At 44.8% G+C, this 26646-nt stretch overlaps 1 protein-coding gene across 1 annotated transcript in view; it reads left to right on the top strand.

The window, feature by feature from the left end:
• The first annotated feature begins 256 nt into the window (after nt 1-256).
• The window catches only part of Snrnp200 (small nuclear ribonucleoprotein U5 subunit 200), a 30585-nt gene continuing 4195 nt past the window's right edge, over nt 257-26646 (top strand). The window contains exons 1-36 of the mRNA XM_048459963.3: nt 257-426; nt 1042-1205; nt 2250-2421; nt 3614-3806; nt 4746-4801; nt 6450-6548; nt 7653-7805; nt 7931-8030; nt 8589-8725; nt 9219-9302; nt 9382-9555; nt 9876-10013; nt 10400-10555; nt 11100-11270; nt 12967-13160; nt 13357-13480; nt 15729-15878; nt 16261-16371; nt 17219-17350; nt 17505-17693; nt 18030-18227; nt 18750-18902; nt 19008-19088; nt 19417-19500; nt 19898-20004; nt 20269-20387; nt 20662-20816; nt 20897-21086; nt 21256-21429; nt 22545-22705; nt 23074-23301; nt 23586-23777; nt 23872-24050; nt 24201-24352; nt 25091-25199; nt 26307-26415. Coding sequence (XP_048315920.1) covers nt 382-426; nt 1042-1205; nt 2250-2421; nt 3614-3806; nt 4746-4801; nt 6450-6548; nt 7653-7805; nt 7931-8030; nt 8589-8725; nt 9219-9302; nt 9382-9555; nt 9876-10013; nt 10400-10555; nt 11100-11270; nt 12967-13160; nt 13357-13480; nt 15729-15878; nt 16261-16371; nt 17219-17350; nt 17505-17693; nt 18030-18227; nt 18750-18902; nt 19008-19088; nt 19417-19500; nt 19898-20004; nt 20269-20387; nt 20662-20816; nt 20897-21086; nt 21256-21429; nt 22545-22705; nt 23074-23301; nt 23586-23777; nt 23872-24050; nt 24201-24352; nt 25091-25199; nt 26307-26415 — 5133 coding nt within the window. The 5' untranslated portion in view covers nt 257-381. The remainder of the gene's footprint in view (nt 427-1041; nt 1206-2249; nt 2422-3613; nt 3807-4745; nt 4802-6449; nt 6549-7652; nt 7806-7930; nt 8031-8588; nt 8726-9218; nt 9303-9381; nt 9556-9875; nt 10014-10399; nt 10556-11099; nt 11271-12966; nt 13161-13356; nt 13481-15728; nt 15879-16260; nt 16372-17218; nt 17351-17504; nt 17694-18029; nt 18228-18749; nt 18903-19007; nt 19089-19416; nt 19501-19897; nt 20005-20268; nt 20388-20661; nt 20817-20896; nt 21087-21255; nt 21430-22544; nt 22706-23073; nt 23302-23585; nt 23778-23871; nt 24051-24200; nt 24353-25090; nt 25200-26306; nt 26416-26646) is intronic.

Below are 26646 nucleotides of genomic sequence, written 5' to 3'. Positions count from 1 at the left end.
TCTGTATGCCTGCAGGGCGGCTGGTCTGAGAAAGCAAAAGTATTACAGAAAGGGACTTTTAACATCATCCTGTAAAAGGTTTCGGTCTTAGCCCTGCCATACGTATAGCTGCTTGGAACCATAGTACTCGGGAGCGTGTGTTTTGTCGGTCCACGGACCCATGACCCGGATGTACTATTGTCTGCAAATTCCGCCCAGAAGCCGTGAGTATTCACCGGAAAGTATCACTTTTAGCGTGCGTCCCGGAAGCGGAAGGAAGTCCTTGTCTTTTCTCTGTCCCGTACGTCGGTCCTGCGTCGTTCAGTCGGGCCGGAGCGGTTTGTTAAGGCGGTTCGCAGCGTGTGGAAAGTGGAACCCTGAGTTCCAGGAGCATCGGCAGCCATGGCGGATGTGACTGCCCGCAGTCTGCAGTACGAGTACAAGGCGGTGCGTGAAGTCTCGGAGGAGGGTTGCGGGAGAGGGAGCTCATGGAGAGCCACAGACACGGAGGGGAAATCAGATCTGGATGAGAGCTAGATTAAAACACGGCGGAATAACCCCAGTGGAGTTTAGGGCACGTGCGGACTCAAGAGATTCCCCCCTAACACAAACACACCCCGGCTCCTGAGCGCTGAACCGTCCCTTCTACTTGTTATCCCCAATCTGCTTAACACTTTACCTAAATGTGGGTTATTATGGATACTGTTAGGAACGTTGATCGTTCACTTTACCAGACTGTCCAGTGCTTGTGCATAGCATTATGTGGTACTGTTTCCCTTTTATGGAGATTTTATTTATTTATTTTTGTTTTTCTAGACAGGGTTTCTCTGTGTAACAGTCCTAACTGTCGTGGAACTAGCTCTTGTAGACCATGCTAACCTCAAAACTCGGGAGGCCTGCCCCAGCCTCCCGAGTTCTGGGATTAAAGGCACGCGCCACCACCTCCCGGCTAAGGGGATTATTTTTTTTATTCCAGTATTTTTCCATCTTCTAGTGTTACTGTGATAACAGGAATCGAAAATATTTATATATCAAAGTTTTGATTAAGTATGATCTTTTCAGAACTCAAATCTTGTGCTGCAAGCTGACCGCTCTCTCATTGACCGGACCCGCCGTGATGAACCGACAGGAGAGGTTCTGTCCCTGGTTGGGAAGTTGGAGGGAACCCGTATGGGAGATAAAGCTCAACGGACCAAACCACAGATGCAGGAGGAAAGAAGGGCCAAGTACGTATCAGTGGGATGTTGTATTTTTCTCCTAACCTAAAGCCCACCTTTAACATTTGAACAGTTTTTTTTTTAATTGAAATTCTTGTGGAAGATCAGCAGCGTTTATACAAACACACTGAAAACCTCTTCTAGGTTTAAAGCTTTTTTTGACTTGGGTGCAATGAATCTATTGATATCTTTTATTTCTGAGTCATGGGTAGATGCTAATTTTCTTCAAGCTATTTTTTTAAAGGTGTGTTTTATTTTTAATTATGTGCATGTGTGGGGGGTATGGGCACACGCATGCAAATGCCCGTGGAAGCTAGAAGACGGTTTGAGATCCCCTGGAACTGGAGTTTCAGGCAGCTGTGAGCTACCCAGTGTGGGGCCTCGGAACTGAACCCTGGTTGTCTGCAGAAGCAGTGTTGCTCCTAACTAGCCTTCTCTTCAGACCATCACCAACTAGTTTCCATACTCTTGTTACTCTTTTGTCTTAGTAATTCAGCTCCACCATCCCTGTTACAAACTTCTTACCCTGACTCCCTGCGGTTGTTGCCCACTTTCTGATGCTTTTGTTTTGCTGTCCTTCCTTTTTTCACCTTGGTAGAGTCATTTCAAAAGTTATATATTCTCTGACTGTGTTTTTTTTTTTTTCTCCATTTTCTTTCTGTGAAGTCTCAGCTGTTCCCAGGCCCTGTTTAGTTTGAGTGGTTAGAATTGAGAAGAGTTGTTGAAATTTGAGAGAAACAGTGTTCCTTGGTACTTTAGAATCTGGCTTTTCTGTTTATTTATTGGGAGTCACTAGAAGTAGATTCTTCTGGAGCCTAGCCTCTCTGGCTAGTAAAAGGTTAAAAACCAAAACAACAAAAACCAGTTGAAATACCATCATATAATCACCTCCCGAGGATAAAGAAATGCTTCTTCAAATGATGGAAAAGGTCAAGTAGGAATTACTTCTGTTGACTCATGTTCCTGCCTCCACGTATTAGATGTACGGAAAGGGTAAACTTGGCTCAGGAATGGAAAGTTCTCCCACTCAGCGTCATATCTTATGTCCACTAGGAGACGAAAGCGTGATGAGGACCGGCATGACATCAACAAGATGAAAGGCTATACGTTGCTGTCGGAGGGCATCGATGAAATGGTGGGCATCATCTATAAGCCCAAGACTAAGGAGACTCGGGAGACCTACGAGGTGCTGCTCAGCTTCATCCAGGCTGCTCTTGGAGACCAGGTGAGTCTGGAACCAGGGGATGAGACCTTGTGTTTGGAAAGAGAAAGGGTGGTAACACAAGACTTTTGGTGACATTATGAGTTACATGCATTCTATGTGTATGCTGCAGGATGCATGTGGAAGTCAGGACAGCTTTCAGAGTTGGTCCTCTCTTTACTCTGTGTGGGACTCAGAGATCAAACTTAAATTGTTGGACTTGGTAGACAGTACCTTTACCTGCAGAGCCATCTTTTTAGTCCAACTAGAAGAATCTTAATCTGAGTTTTCCCAGCAGGCTGCAGAAGGCAATACCATTTTGCAGAAATGGCTTATACTTCCTGAGCACTTAGTGTACACAGAATAGAGCATTAACTATGAATATGTGCTATTAACATTCATTTTCAATTTTATAGAAGAGAGACCTGAGATGCCTAAGTCAGAGAGACAGCATTTGTCAGTGAGAACATAAATCCAAGTGATCCCTTCCCCAAATCTGCCCTGAGCCGTTGCACACTTATGATTAGATTGGGAGTCCTTAGGAGTTCTCTAGTGAGGTGGGGAGTAGAGGATGTGTGAACAAAGAGTTAGTGGAAGTGTGACAGGATAGAGGGAGATTGCTGAGTGCCTTTTCCACATGGAGATTTGTGGCAAGCTGTTGTGGAAGTTTGTTCTGTTTTTGAAGACCACCTACCTACCTAGTGTCTCACCCCCCTTTCTGGGGACCGACTCCAGGATCTCATCCTTAGCAGATACCTATAGTCTTGTTGTTGTTGTTGTTTATTTGCTTGTTTTTTTCAATACAGGGTTTCTCTGTGTAGCCTTTGCTGTCCTGGAACTCAGAGATCTGTCTGCCTCTGCTTCCTGAGTGCTGGAATTTCCTTCTTTTCTTTTATTTCATGTTGTTTAGGTTGCTTTTTATATGTATGATTATTTTGCGTGTGTGTGTGTGTGTGTGTGTGTGTGTGTGTGTGTGTGTGTGTGCGTGCTCACGCCTGGTACCCTTAGAGATCAGAAAAAGGCATCAGATCTCCTGGAACTTGAGTTATGATTTTTTGCAGCCTACAAGAGCAACAAGTACTCTTAATTTTTGAGCCACCTCTCCAGCACCTGTAATTTTGAAGATGATATGTTTCTTTATTTACTATTGTCACAAATCTGGTCAGTGTCCTTCTACATATCATTGTAGTAAATGTTGTCTGTATTTTTTCTTCAGCCTCGTGATATCCTTTGTGGGGCGGCTGATGAAGTTCTGGCTGTCCTGAAGAATGAAAAACTTCGAGACAAGGAGAGAAGAAGGGAGATTGACCTGTTGCTTGGTCAGACAGATGACACCAGATACCATGTGCTGGTGAACTTGGGCAAGAAGATCACAGACTACGGTGGAGACAAGGAGATCCAGAATATGGGTACCTGAGCCCTTTGTGTCCTGATCACATTTTGTGACTGTTGGTCTTTTTTAATGAGCACTCAGTGTCATTGTTAAAATTTCAGAATAGCATTGTTTCCATAACCTATTTTATGCTGGCATAGGTTTATAATCCCAACAAGTCAGCTTGGTCTACATAGCAAGTTCTAGGCCTACTGGGGCTCCATAGGAAGCCCCATCTTTGCTGGGCTGTGGCATCTTTGCATGCCTTTAATTCCAGCATTTGGGAAACAGGTGGATCTCTGAGTTTGAGGCCAGCCTGGTTTACAGAGAGAGTTTCAGGATAGGCTCCAAAACTACAAAGAGAATCCGTGTCTCTAAAAGAACAAAAACAAAAACACCCCATCTTTAAAAATAGAGAGAGAGAGAGAGAGACAGTAATGACTGATAGGCACTAGAATTCTTTGAGTCCAGCAGCCATTTCTTGGTTTTGGTTGTGAGTCTTAGTATTTAGTGGTTGAGTTATTTATTCAACCCTGGCAGCCACTTTTTTTTTTTTTAAATTTACTTATTTTTATTTTATGTGCATTGGTGTTTTGCCATGGGCGTCAGGTCCTCTGAAACCCGGAACAGAAATTGTAGACAGTTGTGAGCTGCTGTGTGGGCTTTGGGAATTGAATCCAGGTTCTCTGGAAGAGCAGTCAGTGTGCTTAACCATTAAGCCATCTCTCCAGCCCTCAATGGCAGCCATTTCTTATTCTGAGACTTATTAGGTAGAGTATGGGAGAGAGCAGGGAGGGTTTAGGAGCTGAGCAGGGCAGAATCCAGATTGGCAGGTTGGAGAGGCCTGGGTGCTGGTTTTCATGTTCTTTAAGTCTGTGTGTCTGACCTGAGAATAAGCAAACCAGCCAGTTGAGGAAATGGGCTCAAGTGTCTCCACTATTCACTGCCCTCTCTTTGTAATTCCTTATCTCCTCAGATGACAACATTGATGAGACCTATGGTGTGAATGTACAGTTTGAGTCTGATGAGGAGGTAAGTGACTAAGTCAATGCATCCTATCTGTTTTGCTTTGTGAAGTTACCTAGGTAATGGGAGCCTGTCTTGTGTACTGAAATCCCTAGCTTAATATTTTATAGTGTTTTGTGTTCAACTTAGAAAATTTGTCTTATTTTGCTTAAAAAGTTATTGTGATTAACTTTAGTTTTTTGAAAGTTAATTTAAATCAGTAGATGTAAATTGACAGTTTATAATAAATCAGATAGACCAGAAAACTAGGGAGAAGAACTGAAAAATGCCATCCTCTAGGCACAACACAGCTGTTGGAGTCATGAAGTCAGCCGGGGATGGGGCTACTCCCTACTGCTTAGCTCTTGGTTATTGATAGATGATGGAAAGGAGGTCGTTGTCTTTGGTTGTCTAGTCTCTTCTGAACCTACTGGCCTTCGATGGATAGCCTCAAACCCATGGCCATAAAGATAGCCCTGATTAAAGTCAATGGGTCACAGAATAAAACAAATAAACATGAATGTGAGAAACAGATATGTAGGAAAGGAGGATAGGTGGAGACAAGAGGATGAGGTCCGATTAATTAGCATGCGACTACACATGTATGAAACTGTCGAGAACATAATAGAGAAGAAAAAAAGGTTCAGCACATCTTCAGTGAGGATGTGTCCTGCTATAGTGTTTTTGCCTGATTGTAATAATTTGTTACATTTTTAGTACTGTGTGTTAACTGCTAGTTTCAAAAGAAAGCATGTTTCCCTAGGATTATGGACCTAGTTTGTACTTGGCTGTTTAGCAGTTATGGCAGCTGCTGGGGTTAATGCTTGCCACTTCTAGATTATAACTAAGTAGGAATGAGTGGGGCAGTTGAAAAAAAACAAAACAAAACAGCAAAGTTACACCAGGAATGTTAGCAAGATGCCTGCAGTCCCAACAGTCGGGAGATTGAGGCTAGCTGGGCTACATAGTGAAATTCTGTCTCTAAAATGTAAAAACATTGTAGTTTGGAGTTTTAATTGGGTGAGTTGTAACCAGAGAGGAAGAAGGGCTGATACGGGAGAGTCAGAGGGCAGAGCACTGAACTGAGAGTCAGGCAATGTTGAGTTTGAGCCTGTATCTTGGGGCAGGTCATTTTGCCTCAGTTTCTCTTTTTGTAAAACACAATGATTGCTATAGATGGTTAAGTCCCTTCCTATATAATAGTTAATTGGTAGTTTTAATTAGGAACAACCTGACACGGGATTTTTTCTTATATTTATTTAATGCTAATTATTGAACATGATGCTATTTTAGTATACACTTTGCAATGTGACTGTATGCAGTGATGAGCAAATTAAGTATGGTGTCTGCATTGCTGGCTCAGTCTATTTCCTGTGTATACATCTTCACAGCTCTTCTGTTAGCCAGTAGTATTCATTTGAGATTGTCTGTGTCCGGGTGTTTGGCAGCTAAGGTGAGAAGCAGAAGAGGACAGACACATCTAGCAAGCCCATTCCAAATGGTCATTCCTCTAATGTTCCTGGAGTATGGGTGATCCCGCTTTCAATACACAGTTGGTTTCACCCCCAAAGCCATTGTTCTAACCACAGAGCTCACTTAGAGTGATAGAAAGACAGGTTCTGTGTGACGCAGGACCTGTTCCACATCTGTATTGATACTGGAGTTGTCTCTGTAGGAAGGCGATGAAGATGTGTATGGGGAAGTCCGCGAAGAAGCTTCTGATGACGACATGGAAGGGGATGAGGCTGTTGTGCGTTGTACCCTCTCGGCTAACGTGAGTGCAGTCTCTGTCCTGCTGTGGCTGGATTATTTCTGGATGTTGCACTTCCTCCTACTGAAATACTCACTGGGCCCTGGCTGGTTTTTTTGGTGGGGTTGAGGGGTGGGAGGGGTACTGGAGACTAAACCCAGGGCTTTGGGCATGCTAGACAAGTGCTCCGCCACTGACTGATTCTCATCTTTCTCATCTTTTTGGGTTGTTTAGAGTTTTGTTGTTTTGAGACAGGAGCTTTCTCTGCAGCCCAGGATGGCCTCAAACTTTTAATATGTCTGGGATTATGGGCATGCCTGTGTCTGTTTTCCAGACTTCCTTTTGATGGATAATTTGATTTTTAAAAATTTGATATGTAGATAACACTGCAGTGACAGCAGTATTCGAGTATCTTTGTTCGTTGTCTTAAGGGTTGAACTTACTGTTTTATGCATGGTAAGTGCTCTTGCATTAAAGAAACTTTTTTTTAATATTTATTTATTATGTATACAATATTCTATCCGTGTGTATGCCTGCAGGCCAGAAGAGGGCACCAGACCTCATTACAAATGGTTATGAGCCACCATGTGGTTGCCAGGAATTGAACTCAGGACCTTTGGAAGAGCAGGCAATGCTCTTAACCTCTGAGCCATCTCTCCAGCCACCCCACCCCCCTTTTTTTGAGAAAGGGCCTGAGTTGCCCAGGTTGGACTTAACACTGTATAGTCCATGCAGGCCTGTGCTGCTAAGCCTGTGTGCGCACATGCGTGTGCATGTACACGTAGTGTGTTTTCTGAGGTAGAACCTGATGGACAGCTCAGACTGATCTGGAATTTGGAATTTTCTACATCAGCCTCCTTAGTGCTGGGTTTACAGATTTTCTACCAAGCTCAGTTTGAGCCTTACACAGTTAGCATTTTGATTTTTTTTTCTTTTTTTTAGGATTTTAGTCAGTTGTTACTCTTCCCAAAGATGTGGCCTAATAAAATCTTATTATGGTGTGATTCTGAATTCAGTGTAATAGAGATGTTTTCTTCTGGAAAGGCCTTAGAAGGCAGCTGTGGGATGACAGGTCGTTGCAGCATGCTAAAGAGCCCTAGTGAGCCGAGTGCCTGCTCTCCTCCTTAGCTTGTAGCCTCCGGAGAACTGATGAGTTCGAAGAAGAAGGATTTGCACCCTCGGGATATCGATGCATTCTGGCTGCAGCGACAGCTCAGTCGTTTCTATGATGATGCCATTGTGTCACAGAAGAAGGCAGATGAGGTGTTGGAGATTTTGAAGGTATGGCCTAGATGGTATTTCTACTTCATGTGTCTTGTCAGAAAGGAACAGGGTTTAGAAGGCAGCTCTGCTTACCACAATATCCCCAGTTCAGGGATACCAATGGTGTTATTTGCTCTCTCCAGACAGCAAGTGATGATCGAGAATGTGAGAACCAACTCGTTCTGCTCCTTGGTTTCAACACTTTTGACTTCATTAAAGTGCTGCGACAGCACAGGATGATGAGTGAGTAGATCGTGCTCTTCTCTTGCTTGCTTGGTGTGTGTGTGTGTGTCTGCATTCAATTGTGGCCAGATAGTGTGTGTGTGTGTGTGTGTGTGTGTGTGTGTGTGTGTTTGCATTCAATTGTGGCCAGATAGTGTGTGTGTGTGTTTGCATTCAATTGTGGCCAGATTGTAGGGTGTGTGTGTATGCATTGCATTCAATTGTGGCCAGATTGTGTGTGTGTGTGTGTGTGTGTGTGTGTGTGTGTGTGTGTGTATGTGTGTGTGTTTGCATTCAATTGTGGCCAGATTGTGGGGTGTGTGTGTATGCATTGCATTCAGTTGTGGCCAGATAGTGTCTGTGTGTGTGTGTGTGTGTGTGTGTGTCTGCATTGCATTTAGTTGTGGCCAGATAGTGTGTGTTGTGTGTGTGTGTTCATCTGCATGCTCAATTGTGAATGAATTTTGTTGCTTCTTTGGCTTCAGCATTTAATTATCTTCTTTATGTTTAGAAATAAAAGTTGATTTTATTTCATTTTTTTCTTTTCCACTGCCCTCTGTGCCTGTTGTTGTTTGGCAGTTTTATACTGTACCTTGTTGGCCAGTGCTCAGAGTGAAGCTGAAAAGGAAAGGATCATGGGAAAGATGGAAGCTGACCCAGAGCTTTCCAAGTTCCTCTATCAGCTCCATGAGACTGAGAAGGAAGACCTGATCAGAGTAAGGGCTGCTTTGTTTTCTTTCTCCTTTCTCTTTCAGTGTCTGAGGTAATGCAGCATATCTTTGGGTTCTCTGGAGCTTGTCAGGGTACAAAGTAGAGTCAGCACACTCATTGTCATGGTTGTGGCACTGTCTTCACCTAGCACCATGGGGGCCTGTTTATTACCATCCAGGAACGGAGCATGTTTGCTTAATAGAGAGCACCGTACTTCAGGCCTAAGGTATAGCCTTGGCCGTTAGTTGTAGGCTGTCTACTACTGACATCCCGGTCAGAACATGGCACCTTCATTGTGTTTGTTCCTTTTTTTTTTTTTTTTTTTTTGGTGTGTGTTTGTTTTTGTGGTTTCTTTCAGGTTTCAAAATAAAGTGATATTTTGGGTTTGGGGACACATGAGTTAGCACCTGTGAGTGAAACCCAACCCAGAAGGATCTAGAAGGGACAAGAACCCAGGAAAGTGATGATCATTGTGCCTTTTCTGTTTCCCTTCTTCAGGAAGAAAGGTCCCGGAGAGAGAGAGTCCGTCAGTCCCGAATGGACACAGACCTGGAGACCATGGATTTGGACCAGGGTGGAGAGGTGAGTGCCCGGCTGATCCCAGGCTGTGGTGGGTGGAAAGCTCACCTGCTCAGCCTGTTACTGTTTTACCTGTTTCCAGGCTCTGGCTCCACGGCAGGTTCTAGATTTGGAGGACCTTGTTTTTACACAAGGGAGCCACTTCATGGCCAACAAACGCTGCCAGCTCCCTGATGGGTCCTTCCGACGCCAGCGGAAGGGTTATGAAGAGGTGCATGTGCCTGCCTTAAAGCCCAAGCCCTTTGGCTCAGAAGAAGTGAGTGAATTGCTTTTCTCAACTCTGTTCTTTCTCCTCTTTTCCATTTTGGCTTTTCCCATTGACTAAAATGTCAGCTGTCTCAAGGATAATTTATTGTAGAGATGGAAACTGTTCCAGTGTTTTCCCATTCAGAGACAAGGAAGCATTAGTGATCTCTCTGTACAGGTTTATAATAGAGAATTATGAACAGTGATTGCCAGGGAATGAAATTATGGGGAATCATGACATGATATCATGGTAATCTTATAAGAAAACTTACAAGAATGAACAGCCTGCTGAAGGATACCATAGCATAAATTGTGGAACATTTCTTCTAGCAACTGCTTCCTGTGGAGAAGCTGCCAAAGTATGCCCAGGCGGGATTTGAGGGCTTCAAAACACTGAACCGGATCCAGAGTAAACTCTACCGTGCTGCCCTGGAGACAGATGAGAATCTGCTGCTATGTGCTCCTACTGTAAGCATTACCGCCTCCTTTTTCTGTCCTGAAATGTTTTGGTGGCAAGTTGAAACTTAATCTTTACACCAGGCTTTATTCTTTATGTTTTTTTTTTTTTTTTTTTTGAGGCATGGTCTTACTACGTAACCCTCGCTGTCCCAGAACTCATTGTGTAGACCAGGCTACCCTTAAACTCACAGAGATCTGCCTGTCTGTGTCTCTGCCTCTGATTCCCAAGTGCTGGGATTAAAAGGTGGCATAACCATGCCTGGCTATTGTCAAATGTGTTATGGAAGACATGGGCAAATCCAGAGATTAATTCTCTCTCTGTTTTGGTGCTAGCCCATGTAAGTCAGGGCAGTAGCATAGCAGATGAATAAACTTCGTCTCTGACCTGCCTCTAGGGTGCTGGGAAGACCAATGTGGCCCTGATGTGTATGCTCCGGGAGATAGGGAAACATATCAACATGGATGGCACTATCAATGTGGATGACTTCAAGATCATCTACATAGCTCCCATGCGGTCCTTGGTGCAGGAGATGGTGGGCAGTTTTGGAAAGGTACGTCATAGCTTCTCTAGAAGATAGTAGCTGCAGATGTCCATATCGTGGGGAGGGGGTCTCTGTATCACTGTTTTTTTGTTTTGTTTTGTTTTTTTGTTAGGGAATCTTTTGGATATTTTTGCCATTCCCAAGGTAGAACTCAACCCATGTAATTTCTGAAGCAAAAATGTCTTGGTCTCTCTTACACGGACTCCATCTTTCTTTGATCATCTCCATATTGATTTTGGAGTTATGCATCTTGAAGTATTTCTGACACATGAATATGTTTGATAGCTTGTGGTTGTTACTCCAGTTCTATTTTCCTACTTCGTGTAGGACTCCTCGAGAGCCTTTGTCTCCTCTCCCTGAGTGGAACTGAACTTGTTTAATATTTGTTCACCTTTCCTGATCCTTTGGATACTTACCTTCTCCTGGTCCCCAGCACAGAAACTGCTGCCAGCCCCTTCAGGCGCCATCTAGCAGACTTTGCACACAGTAGGCAAACTCCCTGCCCCTGAGCTGACCTTGCAGCCCATCACTTGTTGCTGGTCCGTTCTTCTAGCGCCTGGCCACATACGGCATTACTGTTGCTGAGCTGACTGGAGACCACCAGCTGTGCAAGGAAGAAATCAGTGCCACACAGATCATTGTCTGCACCCCTGAGAAGTGGGACATCATCACACGCAAAGGCGGGGAGCGCACCTACACTCAGCTGGTCCGCCTCATTGTCTTGGTGAGTGGCGAGAGTAAGGGGAAGGAGAGATCACCTATGGTCAGGGAACCTGGGAGAATAGGGCCTAAAAATGAGACGGACTAAAGCCAACTCTATTCAGAACATCAGACAGTTTATACTCTAAGAGTTAAGAAGATCACATGACTAAGGTGTTCAATCATCAGGATAAGCCACATGTGGCAAAGACATGTTTTTCCATAGAGGCATATGAATAAAAACAGCTGAAGTAAGCTTGCTCCTACCTGCTACACATGAGAGGAGCATGAAACACATTCCAAGAACAATTCCATGTTTTTGAAGAAACTGAGGTCACTGGAGTCTTATTTCCTTGTAGTTTTTTCACAAGTGACTCAGAATTCCCACGTAACTTTATTATTGTATTGGACTGTGTTCCAACAGGGGAGGATTTGCTGTATTTATCAGTTCTGTTCCTCAAAGCCTTTCTATGTGCACATTCTGTCATAAGAGCCATTAAGAGCAGAATCTGCATGTCCCAGAAGCTTCCCTCCCAGTCAGTGCGTGATGTTTACCACCTTCTACTTTTTTGTTTGTTTTGTTTTGTTTTTTGAGACAGGTCTCTCATGTTCTGGACTTGCTCTATAGAACAATCTGTAATAATTTGAATCAAATGGAAACACACAAAAATAATTTTGTCCTTCCAAGAACATTATAAATAATCCATTGTCAGATAGGACAAGTAAGGAATTGGGACATTGCATTCCATTTACATAGAAGGATCTATTAGAAAGGGACTTTGAGCCAAGTGTTGATTTTTTTTATTATTAATTGCATTTTTTAAGTTTTTTGTGATGTTATATAGCATGTTTGTATGTGTGTGTGTGTACATGTATGTACATGTACGTATGTGTACGCGCGTAGGTTGGTCAAAGTACAACTTGTGAGAGTCAGTTCTCTCCTTCCATCATATATATTCTGAGAATCAAGTTCAAGCCATTAGGGTTGGTGGTAAAATGACTTTACCCACTGAGCCGATTCACTGGCCTCTGAAGGTTGCTTCTTTATGGTGAAAGTAGTTCATGTTCTGAGTTTGGAGTGGGAGTTAGCAAATTGTGGCTACAAGTTTTTGTCTTATTGAACACAGTCATGTAGATTGGCTTATGTACGCTTCTAGCTCCTCTTGTCCTGCGTGTTACTTTGGCAGAATCGAGTATTTGTAACAAGGATTGCATGGCTCACAAGCCTGTGGTATTGCATGTGTGGTACTAGATGTCCAGCCCTTGAAGAAAAGTTTGCTAACCTTCGTTAGAGCTTCGCTCCTCCATGCTTCTCCTACAGCAGCCTGCATAACTGCTTCCTAGGAGTGCTGAATCCCTGGCCTGCCTATGCCTTTGAATTCCATTTTCATTTCCAAAACACCTCCAGGTCTTCTTCAGTGCTTACAGTATCTGAGAAGCACTGCTCTTGGCAATGGGAGCTTTATTGAAGCCTGATAGTTTTTTGTTCTTGTTCTTGATGAAGAGTCCTGTCCAAAAGTGAAGGCCTGCTTGATACAACCTGGTCAGAGTCTGCACTCAATGTTAATTCCTACTAAAAACTGTGTTTGTTCTTTAGGACTCTGGCTTCAGCTTCGTTTTTATCTTCACTAAGTGTCTTAGGCTATATAATTCTACAGCAGACTAATCTCAAAGAAGGATGCTATATTTCTGGTATAGCTTTCTGTCTTTCACTTCATTAGGATGAGATCCATCTTCTACATGATGACAGAGGTCCTGTCTTAGAAGCTTTGGTGGCCAGGGCCATCCGAAACATTGAGATGACCCAAGAAGATGTCCGACTCATTGGTCTTAGCGCTACCCTCCCCAACTATGAAGATGTGGCTACCTTTCTGCGTGTTGACCCTGCCAAGGGCCTCTTCTACTTTGACAACAGGTAGAAGAGACTGGAAACTTTTCACCAAGTCAGTCTTCCTGTCCCCTTCCTGTCTCTAAGGAGTATATGAAATGAGTTTTAGGGGTCCTGTGTGTATTCTAAAAAGCATTGTTGTTTCCAGATCAATGAGAAGTTACTTCATTCCCCACAGTATTCTCTGCTGCAAATGTCATTTGTCTAACTGTTGAACTTCTAGCTTCCGCCCAGTGCCTCTGGAACAGACATATGTGGGCATCACAGAGAAAAAGGCTATCAAGCGTTTCCAGATCATGAATGAAATAGTCTATGAGAAAATCATGGAACATGCTGGAAAAAATCAGGTCTGTTGATGGTTCTTGAACTTTTTCTGTTTTTGACATAAGCAAAGTTGACATAGTAATAGCATGAATCACCAATGATCATAAATGACATGAATTATTAGTGCAAAACTTGCCTTCAAATATGGTCAGGAGCTAGCAGAGTTAGTACAATCCTCTAATACCACAACCTAGGAGGCTGGGGCAGAAAGACTTCAAGCTAGCTGGAGACGAGCTTGGGTTATACAGAGACCCTCCCCTCCAAAACAAAACAGAACAAAATCAAAGGAACAATTGGGGACTGGGGTAGAACACAGTGGTAGAGCATAGACATAGCATGTGCGAACCCTGGGTTCGATTTCTATCACTGCATAAATAGGAGATGGAATACTGTGAATAATTCTGCACTCATAAATTGGGCACCTATGGCCTGGAGAGATGACTTGTTGCTCTTGCAGAGTACCCAGGTTCAGTTCTCAGCACCCACATGGAGGCTCTGAGCAGTCTGTAAACTCCAGTTCCAGGGGATCTGACTCCCTCTTCTGGCCTCTGTGGACATCAGGCATGTGCATGATGCCCGTACATATGTACGTACGTACACACATAAATACATACAAACAAAACATTTGTATACATAAAATAAAAATAAATAAATAAACAAACTAGTAACTTAGAAGAAATGGATCATTTCCTGAAAACAGCCATTACTGTAGCCTAGATGAAATATAATCTAAATAATACTGTGATCATTAATGATAGTTTTATAATTATTATTCCCCTCCTTTAAGGTGGTGAACTAGAAAAATCAATCTGTCTATAAGATAGTAAAAATAAAGCTGCAAATTAAAATCTAGTGACAGCAGCTGGGCAGTGGTGGTGCACACCTTTAATCCCATCACTCGGGAGGCTGAGACAGGATGATCTCCGTGAGTTTGAGGCCAGTCTGATCTACAGTGCAAGTTTCAGGATAGCTAGAACTAAACAGTGAAACCTTGGCTTGAAAAACTGAAGAAAAAAAATATAGTGAAAGCAGGCCAGTGAAATGGCTCTGCAGGAAACAGTGCTTGCCTTTAAGAATGGTGACCTGAGTTTGTTCCCAGAGCCCACATGGTAGAAGGCAACTCCTCTGACCTCTACAGGTGTGCTGTGGCATGCACACATGTCTCTCTCTCTCTCTTTTTATCTCTCTTTCTCCTCCCCCCCACACAAAATAAATAAACAACAACAACAAAAACCCCAACAAACTGTGGGGCATGATGGTGCATGCCTTTAATACCAACTCATTGAGTTCAAGGCTAGCCAGGGGTACATAGTGAAACCCTGTCTCAAAACACTAATGAAAGCACATTGTATTTGGAAGTTGTGCAGAGATTAGCAGTGTTAAATACGGCAAGAGGTAAGAGGTTATGCATTTCTTTTTCTGATTAAAAAGCACAGGAATTTATATGACAAGACTTCAGAACACTAGATCTTAGGACTGTGTTTCTTATAATATGGTACTAGTTTCAAACTTACTTCTTAAATATTTTTATGAATAATTATTAGTTTTGCTATTATCTTTTTAAAAAATTCATTTTTATTTTATATGTGTTGGTGTTTTGCCAGCATGTATGTCTGTATGAGGATGCCAGATCCCCTGGAACTAGAGTTACAGACAGTTGTGAGCTGCATGTGGGTGCTGGGAATTGAACCTGGGTCCTTTGGAAGATCAGCCAGTGTTCTTAACTGCTGAGCCACCTCTTCAGTCCCGTAGTTTTACTATTATCTTGCAAACACGTCTGTATTTGGCTTAGACTTGGTTTGGCTCTGAATATATTCTTATTTAAGGTCTCTGAATCTTCATACACTGTATACTTAAATTTGCTATTCAAGGTAAAATTCTAGGGTTAGTTTAGTTTCTCAACTGTAAGACCGTGTCACTGTCCTTGGTAGATTCCTTCCCCTTGAGTTGTTCTGTTTTGTTCTTTGAGACAGGGTTTTGCAATGTATCCTGGGCTAGGCTTGAACTCTCTGAGTAGTAGTCAGACTAGCCTGGAACTTAGGCACAACCTCTAATGCAGGAATTATAGGTGGAGTCACCATACCCGCCTTCCCTTTGGGTACCGTCAGCCGTGTTAGACTTCTTTCCAAACCAGCATGGGGTTTTGCCATCATCTTTTTCTGTGGCTTCTAGTTATAGTGGAGCAGCTTCTGCTTCCTACAGCTAGTGCCCTGGTGCTGTGAGAATTGCTGTTGAAGGCACATCCCTTAGCTATAGTCCGATTCTCCGTAGGTTCTGGTGTTTGTCCACTCTCGCAAAGAAACTGGGAAGACAGCCAGGGCAATTCGTGACATGTGCCTGGAGAAGGATACCTTGGGTCTGTTTCTTCGAGAGGGTTCTGCCTCCACTGAAGTCCTTCGTACAGAAGCAGAACAGTGCAAGGTAAGAAAGGGCCACTTGCTTCTTAGGGCTTGTGCCTGGTGCCTGGTTCCATATTGCTGGATCGATTCCTTTGGGATTGTGCACCAAGTGCTACTGTTTCTAATAGGTTAAAAGTGATTGGGGACCAGGGAGATGACTCAGATAAAGGTGCCTGTGCCAAGCCTGATGGCCTGAGTTCAATCTCAGAGACTCACATAGTGGAGGTTGTTTTCTGACCTCCACACGCATGCCACACACAGGTATACATACAAACATAAGTACACAGATTTTTTTAAAAAGCCACAATATGTGATTATGGGGGCTCCTGTGGAAAGGTTTCCTTTGGCCCTGGAGGAGTTCCACAGAGAGGCTTCCTCATTTCGTGGTCTTTTTCTGTTCACAGAACCTGGAGCTGAAGGATCTTTTGCCTTACGGCTTTGCTATCCATCATGCAGGCATGACCAGAGTTGACCGAACACTGGTAGAAGATCTTTTCGCTGACAAACATATTCAGGTGAGGAGGGGCAAAACTTGGAAGACTTTAGAACATCTGAAATGTTAGTAGCTATGAACTTAGTAGGGTCCTAAGTAGATTTTTTTTTAACATTGATTTGTGTGTGTGTGTGTGCTTTGCATGAATTTATACACACCACATGCAGGTGCTCTCAAAGGCCAGAGTGGACACTAGATCCCTTGGAACTGGAGTTGGACGTTGTGATCACGTGTGGGTTCTGGGACCCGAAGCCCAGTCCTCTGCAAGAGTAGTGCATGTACAACCCCTGGGTCACTCTTCATCCCTAGACTTTTTGCTATCTGGACCAGCTAATCCAGGCTGGAAGGTTGTGGTAGTTATACTGCTTCTCCCAACACTTCATATACTGCATGAGGATGGATGCTTCTTAGAACTCTATACTATAATTCACAGGGTCAGGATCACACTCTTCCCTCACCCCCCCCCCCCCCAATGCAGGGTTTCTCTGTAGCTAGCTTTTGTAGACCAGGCTGGCCTGGAACTCACAGAGATCTGCCTGCCTTTGCCTCCCAAGTGTTGGGATTAAAGTTGTGTGCCACCACCACCCGGCTAGGACCACACTCTTTCCCTCTTCTGAGATAGGGGTTTCCAGTATCTTGTAACTGAGTTGATTATATAGGTTTAAGCTTCTGAGCTATACGTGTCTCTGGAACCTTGGTATATTCTTAAGTATATAAGGGAATGAAGCGACTTTTTTGCTCTAGTGTCACATTGGGCACTGAGTTGTACATCCACTCCTACCTCCAGTTATGTTCAGAAGTCAGACAAGCCGGGCATGTGACCCTGCTATGGTGGTATGTTTTCCTCATTGCCCTCCTTTGCCTCTCAGGTTTTAGTTTCCACAGCAACTCTGGCTTGGGGTGTAAATCTCCCTGCACATACAGTCATCATCAAAGGCACCCAGGTGTACAGTCCAGAGAAGGGCCGTTGGACAGAGCTGGGAGCACTGGATATTCTGCAGGTACCGAGCCTCTGAGATGATTCCCAATGGGATGAGCATCCTGGCCTAGAGCACAAGGATGTTGGAAAGATGGCAGATAAAGGCCAAGTTCTAAGTGTGTAGACTCTTGTCCAAAGCTCTACTATGACATTTTCTTTTATTGCTTCTGACTTAGATGCTGGGCCGTGCTGGACGTCCTCAGTATGACACCAAGGGTGAAGGTATACTCATCACATCTCATGGAGAGCTACAGTACTACCTCTCCCTCCTCAACCAGCAGCTTCCTATTGAGAGCCAGATGGTATCAAAGCTGCCTGATATGCTCAATGCGGAAATTGTGCTGGGGAACGTTCAGAATGCAAAGGTAGGGCTGGCTTTGTTATCGGAGCTTTACACTTTTCCTTACTGCCTGAAGAGACCTGGAGTGGTGTGCTCCTCCGGTGAGGATATTGGGGGCCAGCAACAGTGTCTCAAGCTCTGTACAACACTTCATGCAGGGCAAGCTTCTTGGGTTTGTGGCAGATAATTCCTTTTGTGTTTAAGATACTTGAAAAGGTTATTTAAATTGAAATGCTGAAAACATTCAGAAGACACTGTACTGTGTGTCCTTGTCCTTGAGAATTAATGTCTAAGCTATCTGTGGGACTTCTCTTTGGACATTAGCAGTTCTTCGTGCTAAACACCATGAACTGTCTTGCAGGATGCAGTGAACTGGCTGGGCTATGCCTACCTGTACATCCGAATGCTCCGGTCCCCGACCCTCTATGGCATCTCTCATGATGACCTCAAGGGAGATCCCTTGCTGGACCAGCGCCGACTAGATCTTGTTCACACTGCTGCCTTGATGCTGGATAAGAACAATCTGGTCAAGTATGATAAGAAGACAGGCAACTTTCAGGTGATTAGCATATGATTTTTGAAACTGTTTTAGCAAAATTTAGGTCCTTTGATGTATGTAACGCCTGTCTAATTACCTGTTGTCTAGATTGGGGAATAGAATATACTCCTTGAGCTATGAACTTAACTTTTAAATTTATACTTTTAAATAAGGCATTGGTTGCCCTGGGACTGGAGATGGTTGTGAGCCACCCTGTGGGTGCTGGAAATTGAACCACAGGTGTTCTGGAAGAGCAGCCATCCCTCATAAACCATCTCTCCAGCCCTTAGGTTTTAAAAATGGTAGCTAGTTCTCCAAGTTTGAGTTGTGGTAGGTCATCTGACCATTTCATTCACATGAGGAGCAGTTCTCCGTAGGTCAGTTTGTTGTGCCATCTTTATTTTTGTGCCCGAGTCGCTTATATTAGGCAGGCAAACGTACCCCAAGGAGTTTGTCCGCTTGTCCTCTTAAGATGGTCACTTGATGTTAAAAGTTGGAGACTGATCACTAGTCAGCCTTGCACTGAGTCTTGCTTCTTTCTAGGTGACAGAACTTGGCCGGATAGCTAGTCACTACTATATCACCAATGACACTGTGCAGACCTACAACCAGCTGCTGAAACCCACGCTGAGCGAGATTGAGCTTTTCCGAGTGTTCTCCTTGTCCTCAGAGTTCAAGAACATCACTGTGAGAGAGGTGAGCCGATGAGTGTTTCTAGACAGCTCTGCCAGGCTGGTGGATAACTTCTTGACTTGCCCGTTGCCCTGTGGATTTTCTATGATCTGTCTTTCCTCGTGGCAGGAGGAGAAGCTGGAGCTGCAGAAGTTGCTGGAGAGGGTGCCCATCCCTGTAAAGGAGAGCATCGAGGAGCCTAGTGCTAAGGTAAACATGTCTTCACCTGTTTCCAAAAGGTAAACTTTGAACTTAATTTCATACATGGTAATTATAATATATTACCATGTATGAATACATGCACAATTCTTTCTACTCCTAGGAGGGTATTCGGGGTTGATCTATCATGTGCTGGACTACTGACTGTGCCCCCACCCCCAATTTTCCTACTCTGCTCTCTTCTGACATATGCTTTATATGGAATAATAGTTATTTAACATGTAAATCAAGAACATGGAAGATCCTTTTTGGTACATGTACCAGAGCAGGAATGCAGATAATTGATTGATCTTTGCTAGCTGTTTCTGCTTCTTTGCAGATCAATGTGCTTCTCCAAGCCTTCATCTCACAGCTGAAACTGGAGGGCTTTGCACTGATGGCTGACATGGTGTACGTGACCCAGGTGAGGACAGAGTTGCACTGAGTGATGAGCAGAGTCCAAACAGTTCCAGTACCTTCTCTGCTGTGTATCTTGAAGAAAGGAGCCCTGACACTGCTGTTTCAGCGAGCCAGCTGCTTGCTGCCGCTTGACTTTGCTGTGCTGATCTTGAGCTTGTGGGAAGGGCAGGCCTTACAAAGTGCTAAGAAGCTCTGTAGGTGCATGTAGAGACAGGTCCCCTGGGTATGTCACCTTCTCCAAGAGAAACGGTCCCATTGAAGCTGTGGTGTTAACCTGAAAGGGTGGGAGACAGAAACTTGTTTGTTTTGGAATTGGTCTGCGGGTCACAGCAGGTCTAGAGCTCATCAGGCTGTAGACAGACCACAGAGGTGTCACAGTGGGAACGCTTGTCTTTTCTCAGTCGGCTGGCCGGTTGATGCGTGCAATCTTTGAAATTGTCCTGAACCGAGGTTGGGCACAGCTTACAGATAAGACCCTGAATCTCTGCAAGATGATCGACAAACGCATGTAAGGGCTCAGTGAGCTAGAGGGTGGTCTCAGTACACTTGATGTCCAGTTCTGGTGCCTGAGATGTGGTATAGACCTGGGTGAAAGTTGGGAAGTGGACGGCCCCCTAGAATACAGGGCTGGAGAGGTTGGAGAGCAAAGGAGGCATCTTCCTGTAATGATAGGGTCTGTGTGATTATTCTAAAGTGCTGGACACTGGTGAAAAGGCAGTTTGTTCACAGCCTTACGGAAAGCATGAACTAGCTGTGTCTCCTTTCTGGATAGGTGGCAATCCATGTGTCCTCTTCGTCAGTTCCGTAAGCTTCCTGAGGAAGTAGTGAAGAAGATCGAGAAGAAAAACTTCCCCTTTGAGCGGCTGTACGACTTGAATCATAATGAGATAGGTATGTGAAGTTCTTGTCCTGTCTTGCAGCCCAGGCCTTTTTCTGTCAGCCTTCTATGCCCCAGGTCCTACACCCTGGGCACTGGTACCCTATGCTTGCATCCTGCTGTTATACAAGCTCACTGTTAGACTTTGAACCGTTAGGACTGTGCTGAACCTAAGTGAGGAGCTGACCACTGGTATGGAATCTGCTCCTTTCCCACAGTTGCCCTTTGGCCTTGTTTGTAGATTTGCTAGGCTAGCCAGCAACAGCCCAATGCTTTTATTTCTCATAGGTGAGCTTATACGAATGCCGAAGATGGGGAAGACCATCCACAAGTATGTCCATCTCTTCCCCAAGTTGGAGTTGTCAGTGCACCTGCAGCCTATTACACGCTCAACCCTGAAAGTAGAGCTGACTATCACACCAGATTTCCAGTGGGATGAAAAGGCAAGGCTTTGTTGGTTAGAGGCTGGAGTTGGAGTTGCTTAGTCCACTCATTCTTATTTCATTGGTGCTTGGGTTCATAGGTCCATGGTTCATCAGAGGCATTTTGGATTCTAGTGGAGGATGTGGACAGTGAGGTGATTCTGCACCATGAATATTTTCTACTGAAGGCCAAGTATGCCCAGGACGAGCATCTCATAACATTCTTCGTCCCAGTCTTCGAACCACTGCCCCCTCAATACTTCATCCGAGTGGTGTCTGACCGCTGGCTCTGTGAGTGTCTTCTGAGTCCCCTAGGAACATACCTTCCAAGGATGGTAGTAGACTTCTTGTCTCTATTAAGAGAGTGGTACAGACACAGCCAATGGTCTCTGGTGGTCATGAATGGGGCTGTGGAGGTCTGCTGGAGATTGTTCCTAGCCTTCCATTTCTTCCCTGACAGCTTGTGAGACCCAGCTGCCTGTCTCTTTCCGACACCTGATCCTACCAGAGAAGTATCCACCTCCAACTGAACTGTTGGACCTGCAGCCATTGCCTGTGTCTGCTCTAAGAAACAGTGCTTTTGAGAGCCTTTACCAAGATAAATTTCCTTTCTTCAATCCTATCCAGACTCAAGGTAGGTGTTTGAGTTCCATGCATGCCTTATTTCCTGCTGACAGGGATTCCCTGGCTGTCCTGGAACTCACTCTGTAGACCAGGGTGGCTTCTATCTCACAGAGATCCCCCTGCCTCTGCCTCCTGAGTGCTGGGATAAAAGGCGTGCACCACCACTGCCCAGACCATGCATGCCTTTTAAGGTTACCTTGTAACAAGTGTGTTGGGCAGCTGGCAGAGAACCAGGTACTTAGTGGGCCTGGAGCTCAGTGGCCTGCCAGATGTTTTTCTTCCTAAAAGTCCTTCTTCACTGTTAGATTTGCTTTGCTGCTCTGCATATCTCCCTAAGGAGGATCAGGAGAGCAAGGTCACCTGTTCCTGGTGCTTCAGTGTTGAGCCATAGTGTGGCGTTGATGAGACCTCACTTCATCATTAAAAATAATGACTGTGTTCACAGAGCAGGCACTAAGTACTTGGCTGAGCACAGGACCAGTGTTTCCTCCTCTGCCACCAATCCTTTGAAAGGGTTACTATTTAGTGCTACAGTTAATTTTGTATCTCATGATGAGGGAACTGAGGCATAGCAAGGAGCCCTAATTAAACCAACTGGTAAATAGTTGAGCTTGGATTTTTAACGTAGTTTTGACCCCAGGGCATGGGCTTACCTTCTGTATTTGAGTATTTCTAAAGAATGCAGGAGGCTGCTGATAAGGCAGAGATAGGTGTCCTGTTTTTTTGTTTTGTTTTGTTTTGTTTTTTTGTATCCTGGTCCTTTCACAGAGTAAAAGCACCAGGAACAGGCATCAACACCTGGAGCAGGAGTAAGGACAACACATCACAGAATGACCTTGCTCTCCTGATCCTCCTTAGGGAGATGTGCAGAGCGGCAAAGAAGCCAGATTTCTTTCTTGTTTTTTCTTCCCATAAGTCTCCAGGAGATCTGGACCTGATCTTGGACTTTTTCCTTCCCTGCTTTGCAGGAGAAAGTATGTGAGACAGAGCCAGCAGGGCCAGTATTCCAGGCTTCTTTTTGTACTGCAGCTCATTGACTTTGTGTCTCATGGTGTTCATAATCTTGACGAATGATTTCATCCCTGCTGGTGTTTATTCTGTGAAAAACAAACTTTTGGTTTCCAGTTTTCAACACCGTGTACAACAGTGATGATAACGTGTTTGTCGGGGCCCCCACGGGCAGCGGGAAGACCATCTGTGCTGAGTTTGCCATCCTGCGGATGCTGCTGCAGAATTCTGAGGGACGCTGTGTCTATATTACCCCCATGGAGGCCCTGGCAGAGCAGGTGCGTAATATGTTGTGGGACTGAATTTTCCAGAAGCCATTCCATCTGTGATTCCAGATGAAGGTTTACTCCTATCCAACAACTGCATGTCATTTCTTAAAGAAAGGCTTTCCTGCAGCTTAAAAGCTGGTATAGACTGGACAGTATCATGAATAGAGTATGGTGGGTGGTGCATGATTGTCAATCCAGCTGCTTAGGGGGCTGAGGTGAGAGTTTCACTTGAACCCACAAGTTTAAGGTCAGCCTGTGCCCCATCTCAAAACAAAAAAAAAAAAATTAGTGTAAGGTATCTGGCTTCTCAGTTTTCCTCTTATTGAGAGATGTTCATGTGACCTACTGTTCTTATCCCTCCCACCCCCGCCTGCCAGGTGTACATGGACTGGTATGAGAAGTTTCAGGATAGGCTCAATAAGAAGGTGGTACTGCTGACGGGTGAGACTAGCACAGACCTGAAACTTCTGGGCAAAGGCAACATCATCATCAGCACCCCCGAGAAGTGGGACATCCTTTCCCGGAGGTGGAAGCAGCGCAAGAATGTCCAGAACATCAACCTCTTCGTGGTGGATGAGGTCCACCTTATTGGAGGCGAGAATGGGGTAGGCTTGACTTCACAGCATAGAGAAGGGCTGGGACCCACACAGTGACCTTATATTGGGCCCAGGACTAGGGTCTTCACAAAGATTTCTGCCTATTGCCCTGTTCCAAAAGGGTGATCTGAGGTTTTTTTGACAGAACTCTTAAGGAACAGTGTTGCTTAGTGAAGGTTGTTTCCTGGGGCAGGGCAACCACAGACAGGAGAGTCCATAGTTGACTCACAAAGGGAAGCTCAGGCAGAAGATGGTGAACCTGAGCCTGGAATGACTCCTTCCCTTTTTCCCAGCCTGTCTTGGAAGTGATCTGCTCCCGGATGCGCTACATCTCCTCCCAGATTGAGCGGCCCATTCGAATTGTGGCACTTAGCTCATCACTGTCCAATGCCAAGGATGTGGCTCACTGGCTGGGCTGTAGTGCCACCTCCACCTTCAACTTCCACCCTAATGTGCGCCCTGTACCACTGGAACTGCATATCCAGGTAGGACACTGTCTGCCTTCCTCCATGGCCTCAGGGATCCCTAGTCACTCAGGTCTAGTGAGCTCAGTGTCTTGTCTTCTGCCTTTGTTTCCAGGGCTTCAACATCAGCCATACACAGACTCGCCTGCTATCTATGGCCAAGCCTGTGTACCATGCCATCACCAAACACTCACCCAAGAAGCCTGTCATCGTTTTTGTCCCATCTCGCAAGCAGACCCGCCTCACGGCAATAGACATCCTCACTACCTGTGCAGCAGACATCCAGCGGCAGAGGTGGGCTGTGCTCTAATCTCTGGGGTGCCTGGCTGTATAAGAATCCTGTTACGTGAAGGTGCCCCTGTTCTGGGTGTCCTGAGTGAGGCTGGGGCTAAGGCTGAGGGCAGCACAGACTGCAGTGCCTCAGACCTGTGCTTGTTCGCCCAGGTTCCTGCACTGTACTGAGAAGGATCTGATCCCTTACCTGGAGAAGCTAAGTGATAGCACGCTCAAGGAAACACTATTAAATGGGGTGGGCTACCTACATGAAGGGCTGAGCCCCATGGAGAGGCGCCTGGTAGAGCAGCTCTTCAGCTCAGGTAAGAAAACGTTATGACATACAAAGTATCGCAGTTGTTTAGGATGTGGATGGCATTTCTCTGTTGAGTAGTACTCATTTTCACAGTGCTAGCTGTCTTATCGCGTTAGATTCCTCCTAGACACTTGTGATGTAGTTGAGAGAGATAGAAAACAGGCAGGTATATCAGCTGGTCCCATTACAGAACCTGGTTTTCTGCTGTTGAGGGTTCTGTGTGGAGACCAGACTGGTGGGGTTAGAACTTAAGAGATGGCTGTGGGTTTGTGAGTCTCCTCTGGTTGGTTGTCTCTTGCTTGCTGCTGTTTGTTGGCCTGTGGCATTTTAGGCATCGTTCACTGTTCTGGCACTGTGTGGCAGAGCTCCCACCAGGCGGTCACTCTTCAAATCTGTCTGGTTTGGGTGTGCTCAGAATAGGTTTGATTTTGCTGCCATGGGCTGAACTGTGGTTGGGTTGGTGTTAACTTTCACCGTCAAAGGGCTGATCTGCCAGGCAGTGCTGGTCTTGCTTTCCTTGGGTTTGAGTTCTCCAGAATTGCTTTGTTTCTTCTAGCATAGTCTCAGAGCAAAAGGCACCAATAGCGTGGTACCGCCTTTCACAGCACTTCGTTCCTGTCAGACCTTGTTCCTGGGGCCTCACTCTGAGCTTTGAAATATAGCACATGTTGGCTGCTGCCTGCCAGTGAAGCAGATAGTCCCTGGGAGGCCTGCCCTCAGTCTGCCCCTTCCTTCCTCTGCTCAGGGGCTATCCAGGTGGTGGTGGCTTCTCGGAGTCTCTGCTGGGGCATGAATGTTGCTGCTCATCTGGTGATCATCATGGATACTCAGTACTACAATGGCAAGATCCATGCGTGAGTACAGTTGCTGTGGACCTTAACAGACCACCCTTCTGAAGCGAGTGCAAATCTACAAATACAATACAGGGAACTAAGCATAGAAGTGTCCCTCCCAGTAGATCAGTGTTCATTGTTTGGTCCCAGGAGGTAAACTTACATACCTCTGTTTCAGCAGTTTGGAGAGAGAACCTTATAGGCAGGAGGAAAGGGGCTTGTTACCTACTTCCCACGAGGTCACACCTTTGTTGTGACAAGCCCAAGGGTCGGTGTTTCTCAGAGCCTGAATAATTTTTTTATTTTTTATTTTTCCAAAATACAGATTATTTTGAAATTAGATTTTTAAGTTTAGAATGCCAGAATCTGGTTCTAGGTTTGAATTTTACATTACTTTTTTAGTTTTTTGAGACAGGGTTTCTCTAGCTTTGGAGCCTATCCTAGATCTAGCTAGCTCTTGTAGACCAGGCTGGCCTCGAACTCACAGAGATCCTCCTGCCTTTGCCTCCCAAATGCTGGGATTAAAGGCGTGCACCACCACCGCCTGGCTGAGTTTTAGATTACTTTTTTTAAAAATAATTATTTACTAATTTAGTAAACAACCAAGACCCTTTTTTTTTTTTCAAGATTTATTTATTTATTAAGTATACAGTGGTCTGCCTTCATGCATGCCTGCAGGCCAGAAGAGGGCACCAGATCTCATTTCAGGTGTTTGTGAACTACCATGTGGTTGCTGGGAATTAGAACTCAGGACCTTTGGAAGAGCAGGCAGTGCTCTTAACCACTGAGCCATCTCTCCAGCCCCAAATTTCTTTTTAATCTGTGAAACATAACAGCTCTTAAACTTGACTTTAAGTTTGGTCCTTTAATGGGATGTTATTTTGCTTCTAGCCTTAGATAGGTTTGTGGCTTTGGTTCAAGTTTATTGGGTAACACATTCATGACTCTTTTACTTAGAAACTAAAATAATGTGTAGGTGAGCATGTGAACTGCATCGCTAAGCACACAGGCTCATGGCCGGTTTTACTGCAGTCTGACCTTACCTCCTTGCCTTTGCGTCGCCCACCCTGGGACTGTAGGCAGGCAGGTCTCCTGACATGTTTCCTCATTTCTCTTTTCTGTCACCAGCTATGTGGACTACCCCATCTATGATGTGCTTCAGATGGTGGGCCATGCCAACCGCCCCCTGCAGGATGACGAGGGGCGCTGTGTCATCATGTGTCAAGGCTCTAAAAAGGTCAGTTATAGGAAACCGAGCCTTTGAACAGATTCTTGAATCTTTTTTTTTTTTTAAACTGTCTTTAATAAACTTTTCAGTCCTTTCTGCCAGTTGCTTTTGTAATAAGCTGGAGCCACACAGAATTTTGTTCCTTGTTTTTGCTATTGCTGGTGATTCCATGTCTTCCCACACCCATGTCTTCCCACACCTTAGTTGTTTTTCTTCACGCACTGCTTACTGCTCTATCTA

Source organism: Myodes glareolus, chromosome 10 (assembly GCF_982192425.1).
Source record: "Myodes glareolus chromosome 10, mMyoGla1.1, whole genome shotgun sequence".
In the NCBI taxonomy this organism is placed as follows: domain Eukaryota; kingdom Metazoa; phylum Chordata; class Mammalia; order Rodentia; family Cricetidae; genus Myodes; species Myodes glareolus.
Note: the sequence above shows the minus strand (reverse complement) of the source record. Positions and strands in the feature narration are given on the sequence as shown.